The following is a 15396-nucleotide window of genomic DNA, read 5'->3' as shown; positions in this document are numbered from 1 at the left end:
TCCACCAGGCTTGATTATCCCAGCGTCCGTCGTACTAAAAGAAATTTGGTTTGATCCACATTTGGGGGTGGAAGCTACAGAGCTTCCTTTGCATTTAGGGACTGCTCGTCCATAGAGGTTTTTTGTTTGAAGGACTCCATCTGTTTCGTACGATCACCGTCCACCGTGGCAGACATGGGTATCTCATATAAAGGAAGGAGGAGCGCAGCTAAATGCGTCTTAATAAATCCTCATACTCACCGTCGTTCCCAAAACGTTGCACTGAAACACTTATCTTCAAATATCTGTATATACACTTTAGTTTATTGATTTTAATTTTTGATTTACCGTCGACTTCGTTTACTTCACTTATTTACGCATCTAATTAAAACCTATAACTTATCTGCTATTATTAAGTACAAAAATACTTACAAATTATTTATAATTTACTACATTTACAAGTGGAACATAATCCATAAAACATCCATCTAAAGGCAAAAAACAGTAAAACAACTAAAGGATATACAAAAAAAATGCCAAGTAATATTTTACCAGGAAATCTAACAATTATCAAGTCTCTTGTGCATGCAAAGTTGCAAAAATTGAGCAGCAGCAGCAGCAGCGGCAGCGGCAGCACATACGCCATTCCTTCGCCGAACAATCGAACACAGTTGCGTAGTTGTTTTTGGATTTTTTTATTTTTTTACAAGAACCCGAAGGCGTACATGGCGCTGACTAAGGGGGTGAAGTAGCTGTCTATAGGGAGGAAAATAGATAAAAAAGAAATTGAAAATATTTTTTAGTAACATTTGCTGCAAATCCCATCGATTCTAGGCCAATACCAACCTTCAAATGCGAACCTCCTCACCTCCTCGTTGGCTTCTCAACGGCAAAGGCGCAATGAACAGCTATGCTGTTGCTAATGTAAAATTTATTTCTAATATTTCTATGACTTAATTTTTTGCTCCATAAATGTAATTGTTTTATTGTGTTTTTGTTGCTAATTTCTTATCTTAAATTACAGTGATTCTTAGCGCTTCAGCATTTGTGTTCGCAATGGCCGCTCTCATTTGGTTGAACATTCGAATAACTGTGAATGGCAAGAGAGAATTCGAAATGAAAGCAAATTTAATGTTGCTCATACGCCAGCGGGCGCCCAATAAGCAGCTTATGGCAAAATTATCATACAATTAGAAACGCGTGAATAAATACGCGTGTGTGTGTGCATGTGCATGTGCGCGTGTATGGGCATATTCGTGTGGGAGAAACTCACTCAACTCACATAGAAAAACGTCAGTAGTACCAGCAGCAGGCGCGGCGTCTGCATGCGTGTGGCAAGTTCATGTTGCATGGCCGCATGCTGCTCACTCTTGATGATATGCACAAATACGCTGTCGGAATCTGTAAGGGAAAATCAAACAAATCAGTATGAGGGATAAGTGAAGTGATGGCATCAGTGTGGCCAATAGAAAATGGGCTAGGATATATAAGTACATACACACACACACATATTTACGTACACACATACATACATGTATTTGTTAGAAATATGAAAATCATAGAGGGAGCGCAGTCTCAAGTTGTGTACCGTGATTTGCTAATATTCTGAGCTTTTATGGCATCAATGCTCCCGGGATTGTCAATTGTGGCAAGCAAGGGGGCCTGCTTTCTAGCGACGGTCGCTGGTATGGTTAACTAAGACTGCTAGCCCATTCACAAAGCGCTTATAGCTCACACGTAACGGCATATGAATGCACAGTGGCGGGCATAAAAATGGTGACAACTGGAAAAGTCAACATTTTTTGATGTTTTGCTATTATTTCCCAAATAAAATAAAATAAATAAAATGAAATAAAATAAAATAAAATAAAATAAATAAATTCATTTGAAAATCAGTGGGCGTGCATGATGCCTCAACCAGCACTTAGGCTTTGAAATATCGATTTGCAAAGTGTGTCACATTTCGCTTAAAGAAAGTTGAAATACAGTAAAAACTAATTGCTAAAGTGGTGAGTGCTCTTTTTACCAACAACAAAGCTTTTATCCGAAAACTTGTTTTCCTGCAGGATAATTGATTACCAGGTTTGCTATTTAGCCATGGTGAAAAAGATAATAGTGAGGGGAATTTTAGCTGCTACGTCACTTGGGATATTTAGCCGAATTCCCCACGATCTTTTCAGATGTTTCAAGCAAGTAGCTGCTAATTGGGATCATTACAGCGAAAGATTAGCAGATTTTTTCTTTTCTCACATTGAAGAAGATCATGTAGATGAAGGTAGATTCGAAGAGCAGCCAACCTAACTTTCAAACTTTTGCAGTCTAATACTAAGCTTTTGTAATCGAATAATCAGTAATCGTATCACAAATCAGAACAATCATAGAGAAGGTTGTGCGCACAGAACCTCCAATTCGATCTATAAAAAATTCTTTAATGAGGTAAAGGAGTAGCAACAGAATATATAAGAATATATAGAAATAGATACAATGAAATCAAAATGGATATTAAAAACCTTTGTACTAACACATTTGGTTGGTTAGGGTGGTTAATCATCCAGAATCCAACTAGCGGCTCCCGCACCATTTTGTTGCCACATCCTCGTTACCAACTTGTTTAACAGTTATTAACAGCAAGACTATATCCAGTCTGTGCGGTTTAGGAACCTTATCAGGTTCTAAGCCAGACAGTTGCTTGAGACTCTCGAACAGCGGTTTGCCCCGGGTTAACATTCTGTCCTTCCATAGGGCAGGGCATTTACAGAGGAAGTGGAAGATTGTTTCCTTTTCCTCCGGTTGTTTGCAACTGTGACAGTATGTATTGTGAGGGATACCCATTTTGGCGGCTTGCGCTCCGATAGACCAGAAGCTAGTTATGACTGCCGTTAGTCTACAGGCGTCCCGTCGTTTCATGTTTATCAATGTCGACGATTGCTTGAGGTTGTAGATGGGCGACAACGTCCTGCTGATTTTGCATTTCGTCTGGTCTCTCCATCTACAATCTGCGATTCGAAGGTATTCTAGGGAAATTGCACTTTTGACCGCACCTAATGGTGTAAATACTGGTACTGCAAGAACGCTATTCATGGCAGATCCCCCTATTGCCAGTTCATCGGCTTTTTCGTTACCTTGTATGTTCCGATGTCCCGGAACCCAAATTAAGGTTACTTTATGGTTTTCCCTGAAGGTGGTGAGGCTATTCCTACTTTGCTCCACCACTTTCAAGGCTGTTATAGCCGCGTCCAGTGTCTGGACTGCAGCTTGGCTATCCGAAAGCATAGCGGTATTGCCCTTAAAAGAGAAATGCTTGATTAGTGGCCTACAAGCTTCCTCAATTGTTAGTACTTCCGTCTGGAAGACACTGCTGGTATTAGGGAGACGCTCAGATTTTTTCATTCCAATATAATGTTTGTTCTCTATAGAGCCCTTTATTGTTCGGATTACCTCGTGAAACGCTGTCTCCGTAGATTTGCCTTTAAGGTATGCGTGTTGTGCAGTTGATACAATATACCAGAGCCCTCTAAAGAGCTTCTGAGATGTATATCCAAAAGTCTTTCAGAAGTTTTTAACAGGAAAGACGAAAGACTTATTGGCCTGAAGTCCTTCGCTGATTCATGTCCCCTCCTATCTACTTTTGGTAAGAAGACGACCTTGACTAGTTTCCAACTATCTGGAATATGGCCTAAGTTTAAACGCGCTTTAAAAATTTCCTCTAGTTCAAAAAGTATTGCGAGTTTTGTGTTTTTTCAAAAATTATTTATTTATTCATTAATATCAATTTTGTCCCCTTCAAAGTAATCCCCACGAGATATTATGCACTTGTGCCAACGTTTTTTCCAACCTTCCAAGCACTTCAAAAAATCACTTTTCTTATCTTGTTTAGCTCCTGCTGATGGCGTCGATCTTTATCTCATCAACCGTAGCGTAGCGTCGCTCTTTCATGGACCTCTTCAGTTTCGGGAACAAGAAAAAGTCACAGGGAGCTAAATCTGGAGAATACGGGGGCTGTGGCGTCATTAGTGTGTGGTTTTTGGCCAAAAAGTCGCGCACAAGCAACTATGTGTGAGCAAGAACGTTATCGTGATGCAAAAGTCAATTTTTGTTCTTCCACAAACCCGGACGTTTCTGGCGGATTGCTTCACCCAAATTGCGCATAACTTGCAGGTAATATTCCTTATTTACCGTTTTACCCTATGTCAAGAGCTCATGATGCACAAGGCCCCTGCAATCGAAGGAAACGGTAAGCAAAACTTTTTCATTCGACCGAACTTTATTAATTTTTTCGTCAGTTGTTGAAGTGCTCGGGCGTCCGGCACGCTTTTCGTCGTTCACATCTTCTCGGCCTTCTGAGAACATTTGGTATTACCGATAAACGTTGCTTTGGTCCAAAGTAGCTTCTCCGTATGACACAGTCAACATTCGGAATGCATCCGCGCACTTAATTTCGTTTTTCACACAAAATTTGATACAGGTTATTTGATCCACCTTTTTGAATAGGTAAAAATCGAAGACGAGCCGAAACACGTGCAAGCAAAGCAGCTGTCAACAATTAACTGAACATTCAAAATGGTCGAACTAGTCGGCATGAGTGAGAGACATGAATATACATAACCAATTCTTCACCTGCGCCTTCAAGGTGAGTAAAATGCGTTTGGTAAGCTTCTAGACTAATCTGTAATACAAATCCTGACTACTGAAAAATAATCCTTTACCTGTGGAAAACCAAAAATCTAAAAGAAACCCAGTTTGTGGTAATGACGCGACGCAGGCATATCCTAAAAATCTAAGCTTCTAAAGGCTGGTTAAATTTCAAGAGCCGATGTTGAATGTAAACCACACCTAAACGTCAAGGTTTTTCTGCATTTCATTTGAAATTTTTCAATCTCAGACTAACTCAATTTGAACCACGGACAGATACATAATCGAGCAACGCGTTAAAGTTATTCAGGCTTATCATAAAATGGTAGCAGGAAATGGCAACAGTGAATGACCAATTTTCGAAGAAAATCATCTTGAGTGATGAGGTATATTTTCACATCAGTGGATTAGTCAACAAGCAGAAATGCCGCATTTGGGCGACGATAATCCAAGAGGGATTGCCGAAAAACCAATGCACCCACAAAGAGTGACTGTTTGGTGCGGTTTATAGGCCGGCGGCATCATTGGGCCGTATTTTTTCCAAAATAAGACCTGTCACGCAATTACTGTCAATAGTGTTCGCTATCGTGAGATGATAACGAACTTTTTATGGCCCGAATTGGAAGATATGGATGTGGACGATATGTGGTTTCAACAGGACGGTGCCACTTGTAACACAGCTAACGAAATAATGGCTCTTTTACGCGAAAATTTTGATGGCCGAATAATCTCACGTCGCGGCGATGTCAATTGGCCGCCAAGATCATGTGATTTGACACCGTTGGACTTCTTTCTTTGGGGTTATTTGAAAGAAAAGGTATGCATCGATAAGCCAGCAACAATTCAAGAGCTAAAGGATGAGATAATTCAGCACATTAACGGCATAGAATCTCAACTATGCCTCAGCGTCATTGAAAATTTGGACCATCGGATGGAGGTGTGCCGCCGAGATCGCGGCTGTTTTTCCCCCAATATTTTGTTCTATGCGTAATTGAGCCATACCAATATTAGCATAGTAAGGAAAAATGACAATAATTTCTTTTAAAAAAATGTACTTTATTCAAAATCCACACCGGCCTTTGAAACTTAACCACTAGAAACTTGAAGTCCTCTAATAATGGGAATAGATGACTTTCCAAAATTGTTTTAAGGCCTTTGGTTTACCGATCTTTCTATCTGTACTAATGGCCCAACGAAACGGTTGACAAAGCATACCCAATTCGTTCGGTTGTCTACCAAATTAACGGTTTTTCTAATTCAATTATCGGACAAAAGTTAGCTCACTCTACAAACGTTTTTTCACCTACACCATTCCATCGGAGTCAAATCAATTGAGTTTGTACTGATTGGAAAGTAGGTAAGGTTAGGTTGAACACGATTGCACATAGGCCAGAAATTTATCCATAGTGAGGCCAAGTGTTTGTATGGAGAATTTAAGAACTTTATATTTTGTCTTTAATATACAGTTGAAATAATTCAAGTAGACTGCTAGTTTTTTGCTCTGCTAGGCTTCGGAGAATGTTATCTGTCGTCTAATCCGAATATGTCCAAATTGAATACAGCATACAAATTCAGAAAGTTACTTTTACGCTTTTTGGGTGTATTTTTACTCCAATGGCATTTTGACAGAAAATAAATAAGTCTGCTTGTCGTCCTGTTAAACTGTTTGTGTGCTCAATCAATTTTTTTCCACCTTCTTCCAGAAGAAAATTCTTAATATCTTCCGCAGCTTGGAACTGATCGAGCGAAAATATTATATCCTTTTAGCAAGCAAACTCCATACGAGCTTCATTTTCATTTGGACCACGTTTTGCTCTCCGTGGATCCAGTAGCCTGTTCTACCCTACAACATTTGCTTATTGCTGACCAACTAAGTCCAACTCTGCTACTTCAGTTTCAGTTCGTATAGTAAGAATTTTAACCTCATCACCTTCAGTCTTTATCTCATTTTTCACCTAACACAGCACTACCTTAAAGTGGTTGCACAACTAATTTATTTAACTCGGATCATAGGGCCTTCTGTTATACTCAGAACAAATGCTATTTAGATAAAAAATAGTCAGTTCAATATTTGTATGTCCCTCCAATACCGTTTAAATTACCTGTTGATATTTCTATGCCCACCACTGTAAAAACATAGCATACATACACAACAAACATGGCAATGCTAGACTATTTTGGCAGCTCCCACAGTTATTGTAAGCCAAACAGGTAAATCAAAAGTAGTAAATATGTCGGAGGTGCCCCCATTTAGGGTTGGTTGATGATGGTGGGTTATGGTACTCACTTGAATTATCTGCCGAGCATGTGTAATTCCCCGAATCCCGGTGCAGCACGCGCGATATCACCAAATTGCTCATCTTCATCTGCTGCTCCGATACGACGCGTATGCCGCCGCGCGTTGAATCGTTAATTAATTCGCTGTCCTTGTACCACATCATATGCGTGTAGGGCCCGGGCGCTTGCGGTGCGATGCACGTCAAATTAATGTCGCTGCCACTTTGTATAAAGAGTTCGCGATTCGAGAGGATTTGCGCTTTTGATGCTGTTTGGGTACGCGAACCAACGTCATTAAATAACGGCATCACCAGGCGCGCAGCAGCCAACCATTCGTGCAAATTGAACATCGAACAAACCATTCAGCCCATCATTCAATGTATTTGTTTAGTGTTAATGCGTGCCGTGCCATGCCGTGCAGAGAAGTGAGTGTAGATGAGTTGTTGGTTTTATGATGGTTCGTTGTGGTTGTTATTGTTGTTGACGTAGTTGTTGTTGTGCATATATGCCAATAACGGTAACATTGCGGAGGCGTTTGCATGGGCATTGCATTTCATTGCCGTAATCAGCGTTAATTGCGAAAAATGTGGAAAAAAGAGAACAAAATGGGAGTTAGGGAATAGATATATGTAGAAAATGAGAAGAAGAAGAAGACCAAGTTTGTGTGATTAGTCACATGATAGGCAGTGAGCGAGCACTAATTGAGTGGGATTTAACCGCGTGCTTGGTTAATTACTGACGTCCGCCAGTCGCTTGTAGTGTGTTGGTGTGCGTGTGTTTGTTGCACTCACGCAACGAGCGCATCAGGGAAGCTAAGGAGGTGTTTTGGTTTTTGTTCTATGCTAAGTTTGAGTATTCTTGAAGTTTGAAGAAACTCTGAATCACTTTTTTCTGAATCTTCTTTTTAATTTCAAAATACATTCTTTCTCACAACAAAATTTCTCTTTTACCTGGAGACAGTCTTGCTCATCGCTTATTGTATAAATAATTTAAGAAGTCGTTAAATAAAAAAAACACATGGAATCTTACCAATGGTTTAATTTAGAAATATTTTACCACCTATTTTATATTTTATTGTTTCCGAAAAAGGTTGCCACCTGTTTCGAATTTACAGAATTGTTTAATTATTACTCATTTCATATTAATCTTCTTTCCTACTTTCTATATTGAAATATTTTCGTAAAAGGTTGCCACCTATTTTTAATTCCCAATATTAATTAATTAATACTCGAATCATATTTATCTTCTTTTCCACCTTTATATATTTTATTAATTTCGAAAAGAGGTTGCCACCTATTTCTAACTCAGAGTATTTTTTAATTATTACTCGAATCATATTTGTCTTCTTTCCCCACCTTTATATATTATATTAATTTCGAAAAAGGTTGCCACCTATTTCGAATTTACAATATTGTTTAATTAATTACTCATATCTTATTAATCTTCTTTCTTAATCTTCTGTATTGAAATATTTCTGAAAAAGGTTGCCACTTATTTTACTTCCCAATATTTTTAAATTAGTTCCCGTTAAGGTTGCCACCTATTTTAAATTCGCAATATTGTTTAATTAATATTCGAATCATATTTATCTTCTTTCTCAATATATTATTTTATAATATTTTCGAAAAAGGTTGCCACCTATTTCGATTTAACAGTATTCTTGAACTACTACTCGAATCATAATTATCTTCTTTCCCACCTTTTTAGATTAAAATATGTTCGAAAAAGGTTGCCACCCATTTTTAATTCCCAATATTAATTAATTAATACTCGAATCATAATTACCGTCTTCCTCAATCTTCTATATTAAAATATTTTCATAAAAGGTTACCACCTATTTTTAATTCCCAATATTAATTAATTAACACTCGAATTATATTTGTCTTCTTTCCCACCTTTCTACATTGTACTATAATATTTTCGAAGAAGGTTGCCACCTGTTTTTAATTCTCAATATTATTTAATTAATTTTCGAATCGTATTTATCTTTTTTCTCAATATTTTATTTTATATATTCGAAAAAGGTTGCCACCTATTTCGAATTCACAGTATTCTTTAACTAATACGCGAATCATAATTATTTTCTTTCTCAATCTTCTATATTAAAATATTTCCGGAAAAGGTTGCCACTTATTTTAAATTCACAGTATTGTTTAATTAATACTCGAATCATGTTTATCTTCTTTCCCACTCTTTTATATTAAAATATTTTTGAAAAATGGTAAAAAACTGAATGGACTTAACATCAAAACAATAAAGATCTTTTATTTTGCTACATTTGAATGAAAAGTCCTCTTACTGTTTGATTTAATTTCAAATTTGAGGAGTTGATTTGAAACTTAATGAAATTCGTAAATCGTTTATGCACCAACTTTCCGCGAAGTTTAGATTTTTGCGTATTAAAAAAACGTGATTTCAGACTTTTTGAAGCGGTCTTATAGTCGCCATATTTCATGTATCGCCGCCACAATTTTAAATTTTTTTTTCTTTGAAGTTTCAACTATCAAAGCTTAGTTCAAATTTTATTGATGATTTTTATTACTAATTAAAGGCATACATTTTAACTAGAAGCAGAAAAAGTCTGACCCTTGACCTGACTCTAAAAAAAGTTAACTTGTCAACAAAAATTTTTTTTTTAAATAATCTGTAAAATTGAATATCTCGACAACTGTTAACTTTTGAACTTTCACGGTAAGCCTGTATTATCCTATACCAGACATGCTTTCGCCACTGCTTTTCAGTTGCGGGGTAAGAGATCAATGGAATCTAAGAAATTTTACTTCAAATACAGTCCAGTGCGCAATGGGACATTTGTTTTCGTTATTCTTAATTGTTTATGCGTTTCATTAAATTATTGCCTCCCCTTCCTAATATCCCCTTTTATTGGCGATACTCACTCACAACCATCAGCTTGTACGCTTGACTGATTTTCGGCTCTGTCGACACCTGACACTCATAAATGCCAGCATCACGCGGCTGCACCGACACCACCTTCAACACCCACTCGTCCGAGTTGTCAATGTGTCGCGCCAAAAAACGCTGGTCATTCGTATACGTCATAATGCCGATGGTGAGAATGTGCAGATCGCGTTTACGTATCCACGAGACGGCGCGATCGCCAAGATTCCGCACACGACAATGCAACCGAGCTGTTGTGCCGACAGCTGCAATCACTTCGCGTTCGGTGGTATTCTCAAATTGCGGTTCACTGCTACTTCCGACACCTTCGAAACTCTCCACAATAGCGTTGGAGAGTTCAAGCTGTGAGTATGATGCCAACGATGTGGATGCCGATGATGATGATGATAACGCTGACGACGAGAGCGATGAGGAGGATGGCAGCTGGGCTGCTAGTGACATTGATTCTAAAATTTGCTGTGGTAGGTGGTGAACAGTTGACGGTGGCGGCGTGTAATGATGATGTGGCGGATGTCTCGTTGTACCCTGAAATGCTGAAATGGTACAAATGATGTATGTTATTAGAGGCTGAAAAGAGGAAGAGGAGTTCAAGTGCACGTTCAATTGCATACACAATCACACAAAAAGCAAGCAAAACACAAAAATGCAAACTCATTTTTCCGCACTCGGCTTAGCTTTGCTAAATTATCTCACTCTGCTGACAAGCACGTTTTGCAAGAGCCCATTATCCCTGATTTTTGTAAATTAACCAGAAAAAATTAGTGCTCATTCAGCTTCGGGTAGGCGCAATCTAGAGCAACGTGCCCTGCTTGCCAATTATCAATTGATTTTTATTGTAGGCTTATTATCATTGCCCATTAAACCGTCATCGATTCATTTTTATGTCTGTGCAAAGGTATATGTGTGTGTGTGTCAGTGTGCTAGTCAACGTCCTTCTTAAGGTTGTCACCAGGCTGCTATTTCCTATTGTTAAAATAACCTTCTGTATTTCGCTTGGCTTCGAAATCTATTTTTTATTACCTCAAGGCAAATAAACCGTTCACCCTTGGGATGTGCCAATGTGCCAAAGTCAGCAAAACGGAAACGGATGTGATAAACAGTATAATAGACATATTACTAATTTGTAAAACAAGAGTAGTGGAACGAACATGAGAAGGCAGAATATAGCAAATAAAATAAGGTTAAGTCCCATGGCGTAATAAAAGTACAAATAATTCAGTTATTTTACTACAGTTTCTTAAGCTCTTTGCACTTTGAATATTAAAAAAAAAAACAAAAAATTAAAAAATCAAAGCTCATTCAGCGCAAGGGAGGAAAAGGTGAAATTGTCGCATCTTCATTACATAGAAGACTCTACCATAGGCACATGAAAAAAATATTTATTAGCATTTCAAAAACAAGATTTTATGTAACGTTTTTCCAACTAAAAAAACATTTTTTTGTGAAACAATCATACGGTGATCATATATACCACCTACATCCTTGAAGTTTTCCTTTGAGAGCGCTCAAATTTTAAAATTATATAAAACGAACGATATAATTGGCTGAACTGTAGGTCATTTGAAAGATATATTCGCCTAAATTCCGCTCAATTCCAGGCCGGGATAGCGTTCGCCATTCACTGTTACATTGACACCAGCCTCGTCTTTGAAGAAATATGGGCCGATGATTACTCTAGGCGCACCCAACGGTTGTTTTCAATGAAGGTAATGGATGTTCTTAAACAGCTTCAGGTTGTTCTTCAGCGCAAGTACGGCAATTTTGCTTATTGACGTAGTCATTAAAGCAAAAATGAGCCCCATCGTTAAATAAGTTGGACTGAGCGCGCGATGTACACTTTTCACAGAGCGTCGCTTTTCGTCCGTTGTTGAGGCGTAAGTCTTTCCATGATGTATTTTGTTTGACAGTATTCACGCGTGATCTACTCGTATCAAAAAACCCTATTGGAAAAAGTGCATCCAATCTGATAACTTATTTATAAGAGTTTCGTTTTTAAACAAGCCAAACCAACTGTGCGTTGCTGTCGCTAAAATTTTTTGTTTTTGCATAGCTCGAAATTTCTTTTTGTATTCAAAGTTTCGTCTGCTTCCAGTAAACTATCTAATGTAATCGTCTGGTCAAATACCCATTTTTTATAGATATTTTTTAAGAATTTGTTTTTAAGAATATAAAATGCCATCATTTCGATTTTATAGTATGTTATTTTTGATATGAAATAGTATACAAAAACATTTTTTTTTGACATATTTTTTTGTAGAAGTGTGGCACCAAAGCAAGCGTCTTCAAAAAAAAAGATAGGTGGCTTTTCAACAGGATCTTGGCTCTTCAGAACATCTGAAACGAAAAAGTTAAACTGATTATTGTTCTGTAGGCTTATCATTCTGGCAGGTGTTACAATGGGAAAATATTTTTGAAAAATGGCGAACTTTGAAAAAAGGTATGCTTTTCGGGTGGAAATCAGACTGCAGCTGAAAAGAAACGATAGTAGCACCCGCCAGAACTACTAATGTGTGGAATAACTGATGAGAATTTCAGATCAACCGGTTAAATAGAATTTGCGTTAGGTCGTTGATAGACCAGAAAAACATTGTTTTGAGAAAAACACGTTCAAAGTTTTCGCAATGACATCTACAGTTGCCGTGCGGCTAACAAAACCCAACTACGACGTGCTCTTCAATATGCACTATAACTTTACTAATATTTTGAATTTTAGTCTAAAATTTTCATATTAATTATATTTTCAATATATTTTAGAACGAAAATATTTTGAAATTAAAAATAGGCTTTTTACATATTTTAAAAGTTATTTTACCTTAAGCCACAAATTTACGCTTTTTACGAACGAGTGAAAAATGTCACAGCTTCATATTGTCAGAAACTATACTGTCCTTTGCCTAGTACCAACCCTTGTATAGATCATACATTAATAAATAGTAGTTATTGAGGCACATGCCGTGGAAAAAACTCAAATAGTAGTCACTGGATGGGCTTAGGCTTGGCTGGTTGGTTAGAGTGGTGATTCATCGTACGTACGCCACCAATTTTACCCCACCTCTATTAAGTTTTATTAAGATTTTGCTGATCACACATTGCCAAAGAAGTGTAGATAATAGACCCCCCTGTAGAGTGTTCCTGTGGACTTTCTTGGTTATGTTGATATTACCCATATTAGCTTTGATGATCCTGGTTTCAAGCATAGAGAAGACCCAGTTACAAATACAACTGTCCACCTCTAACATTGTTAATGCCGTCTTCTATATCCAAGAATGCCGTATATGGTATAATGTTTGCTCTCTAGAGAGAGCCCTCTATTGGGCTTAGGCTTTTTAACATAAAAAAATTAAGATGTATATTCCTTCTGTAAGCCCATTTCTATGAAATAAAGTCTATACATCGCACTCAGTTATGCCAAAGTTGCCTATGAAAACGCTATGAAATTTTGATGGTTGGAATGATTTGTTCCATATTTGGTGGTACCATTTATGAGCTGCTGAAAGCAGCCGCTTCAATGGAGTATTTAAGGAAATTTGCTAGGAAACTAAGGAAAAATGCGATCAACTATATTTTGGAAATATTTCTAACATATATTTGTAAATACTCAAATGCGAGGGAGCTTGTTGACCACAGATTTTTGCGTAAACTTGGTAAACGAGTTTCGCTGGTTACCATTTCTATACTTTTGAAGAAATTAAAAATTGTAAAAGAAATTTTAATTCATAAAAGAGACAGATTTTTGAAAATAAGTTGGAAAATTGCCTACGAAGTGAAAAAAGCAGTGGCTTGGGATTGACAATACTTCGAATAAATGTAAATGAATTCATGAGTGATTGTCCCAAACAGTATATTTTCCAAAATTCCAATTGGTATCAGTAGTTTTTTGTTTGTGAACTAATCTGTTGTCAACTAAGAAAAAACTAATTCGAGGATGCAGCAACTATGAGTGAGTTTATCATTTTTTCCGCTTCGATATATTTAATTAATATCCACAAATTTCACATTTTAATTTAATTTCATTTCACAATGATTTAATAATCATTTTCACATGATTTAAAAAGTGATGAGTTCACTTCCAGCGAAAAGCGAGAACAGCCGGCCCTTTAAGCTGTCAGCTACAACCTTACGTGTTAGCTTAAGGTATTTAGAGTTGAGAGGGACGAACTCGAGTATGAAGCAGCGGAACCTGTCTCATTCACAGAAGAAGAACTAATAGATGCTGCAAAAGTAATAAAATGCAATAAAGCGCCAGAACCTGTTGGCATTGTTGCGGAAATATTGAAACTATTGGCAATCGAACGCCCTCGTTTGCTGCTAAACATGTACAACACATGCTTAAAAGAAGGAATTTTTCCAGAAATATGGGGAAAGCAAAAACTAGTACTAATCAGCGAGGCTAAGGGAGACCCAACATTAGCGCCCGCTTATAGACAGCTATGTATGCTGGATAGCGCAGGAAAACAATTCGAGAAACTGATAAAGCGTAAACTTAGCGAAGCGGTCTGTCTGACAGGCAGCATGGTTTTAGAAGTGGCAGATCTACCTTAGAAGTCATCCAAGATGTAATAGCTAGCGTAGAACATGCTCAGGCAGGTAATCGATACTCCAAACGCTTAGTATTACTAGCCACACTGGATATTCAACAGTTTGGGACGACGTAATTGAAGCCTTAAAGGTAAAATTCAAGACCCCGGATAATTTATTGAAAATTATTCGTAGCTATCTAAGCAATCACGTGCTCTTATACGAAACCCAAGAAGGATGCAAGACGAAACAAATAACAGCAGGTGCGGCCCAAGGATCAGTACTGGGACCTGAACTTTGGAATGTAAGCTGCGATGGAATCCTTCGAATAGAGATGCCTGAGGATGTGCACTTAGTGGGATACGCAGATGACATTGCAGTTGTAATAATCGCCCGAAACGCTCACGAAGCCAAAACGAAGTTAAATTAGGTGATGATTCGAGTTCAGACATGGCTAGAGGACCATGGAGTAAAGCTGGCCACAAGGATTATCTCCTTCTAACAGACGTATCCCATTAGAAGTAGATATACAAGTACTCGATGCCATTTTATCGACAAGGAATACCTAGGAGTACAATTAGACACACGGCTAACTTACTGGGCGCACATAAACTATGCTGTCACAAGAGCTGCCAAAGTAAGCGGCATGTTAAGTAAGTTCATGGCAAACCTTGGAGGTCTAACGCAGAACAAGCGAAAAAGTTTAATGGACACGATTTTATACGGATGCGAAATCTGGACAGATTCGCTACGGGTGCAGCTGCGCTCTCAGAGTGGCTTCTTCATACAGAACAGTAACTGAAGCAGCAGTTTTAGTTATCAGCGGAACCATCCCAATAGATATTCTAGCACAAGAACACAAACGGAGGTGGGAGGGAAAAATCTCAGGGATTCCAGCACCATGCTTCTCCGATATTAGAATTCAAACGCTCACACTTTGACAGGCAAGATGGAACTCTGAACGGTACGGTAGATAGACAGCGAGACTAATACCCGATCTAAAAAAGTGGGTAGCAAGGAAGCACGGTGAGGTTAACTATTACCTCACACAGTTTTTATCCGGACATGGGA

At 37.9% G+C, this 15396-nt stretch overlaps 1 protein-coding gene across 1 annotated transcript in view; it reads right to left on the bottom strand.

The window, feature by feature from the left end:
• Positions 1-520: 520 nt before the first annotated feature.
• LOC129251145 (hemicentin-2-like) overlaps positions 521-15396 on the bottom strand; it is an 82513-nt gene continuing 67637 nt past the window's right edge. Inside the window, exons 2-6 of the mRNA XM_054890518.1 lie at positions 9786-10340; positions 6899-7156; positions 1262-1380; positions 826-1069; positions 521-735 (exon numbers count right to left, since the gene is read on the bottom strand). Coding sequence (XP_054746493.1) covers positions 1046-1069; positions 1262-1380; positions 6899-7156; positions 9786-10340 — 956 coding nt within the window. The 3' untranslated portion in view covers positions 521-735; positions 826-1045. The remainder of the gene's footprint in view (positions 736-825; positions 1070-1261; positions 1381-6898; positions 7157-9785; positions 10341-15396) is intronic.

This window comes from Anastrepha obliqua, unplaced genomic scaffold (genome assembly GCF_027943255.1).
Source record: "Anastrepha obliqua isolate idAnaObli1 unplaced genomic scaffold, idAnaObli1_1.0 ptg000005lb, whole genome shotgun sequence".
Classification (NCBI taxonomy): domain Eukaryota; kingdom Metazoa; phylum Arthropoda; class Insecta; order Diptera; family Tephritidae; genus Anastrepha; species Anastrepha obliqua.
Note: the sequence above shows the minus strand (reverse complement) of the source record. Positions and strands in the feature narration are given on the sequence as shown.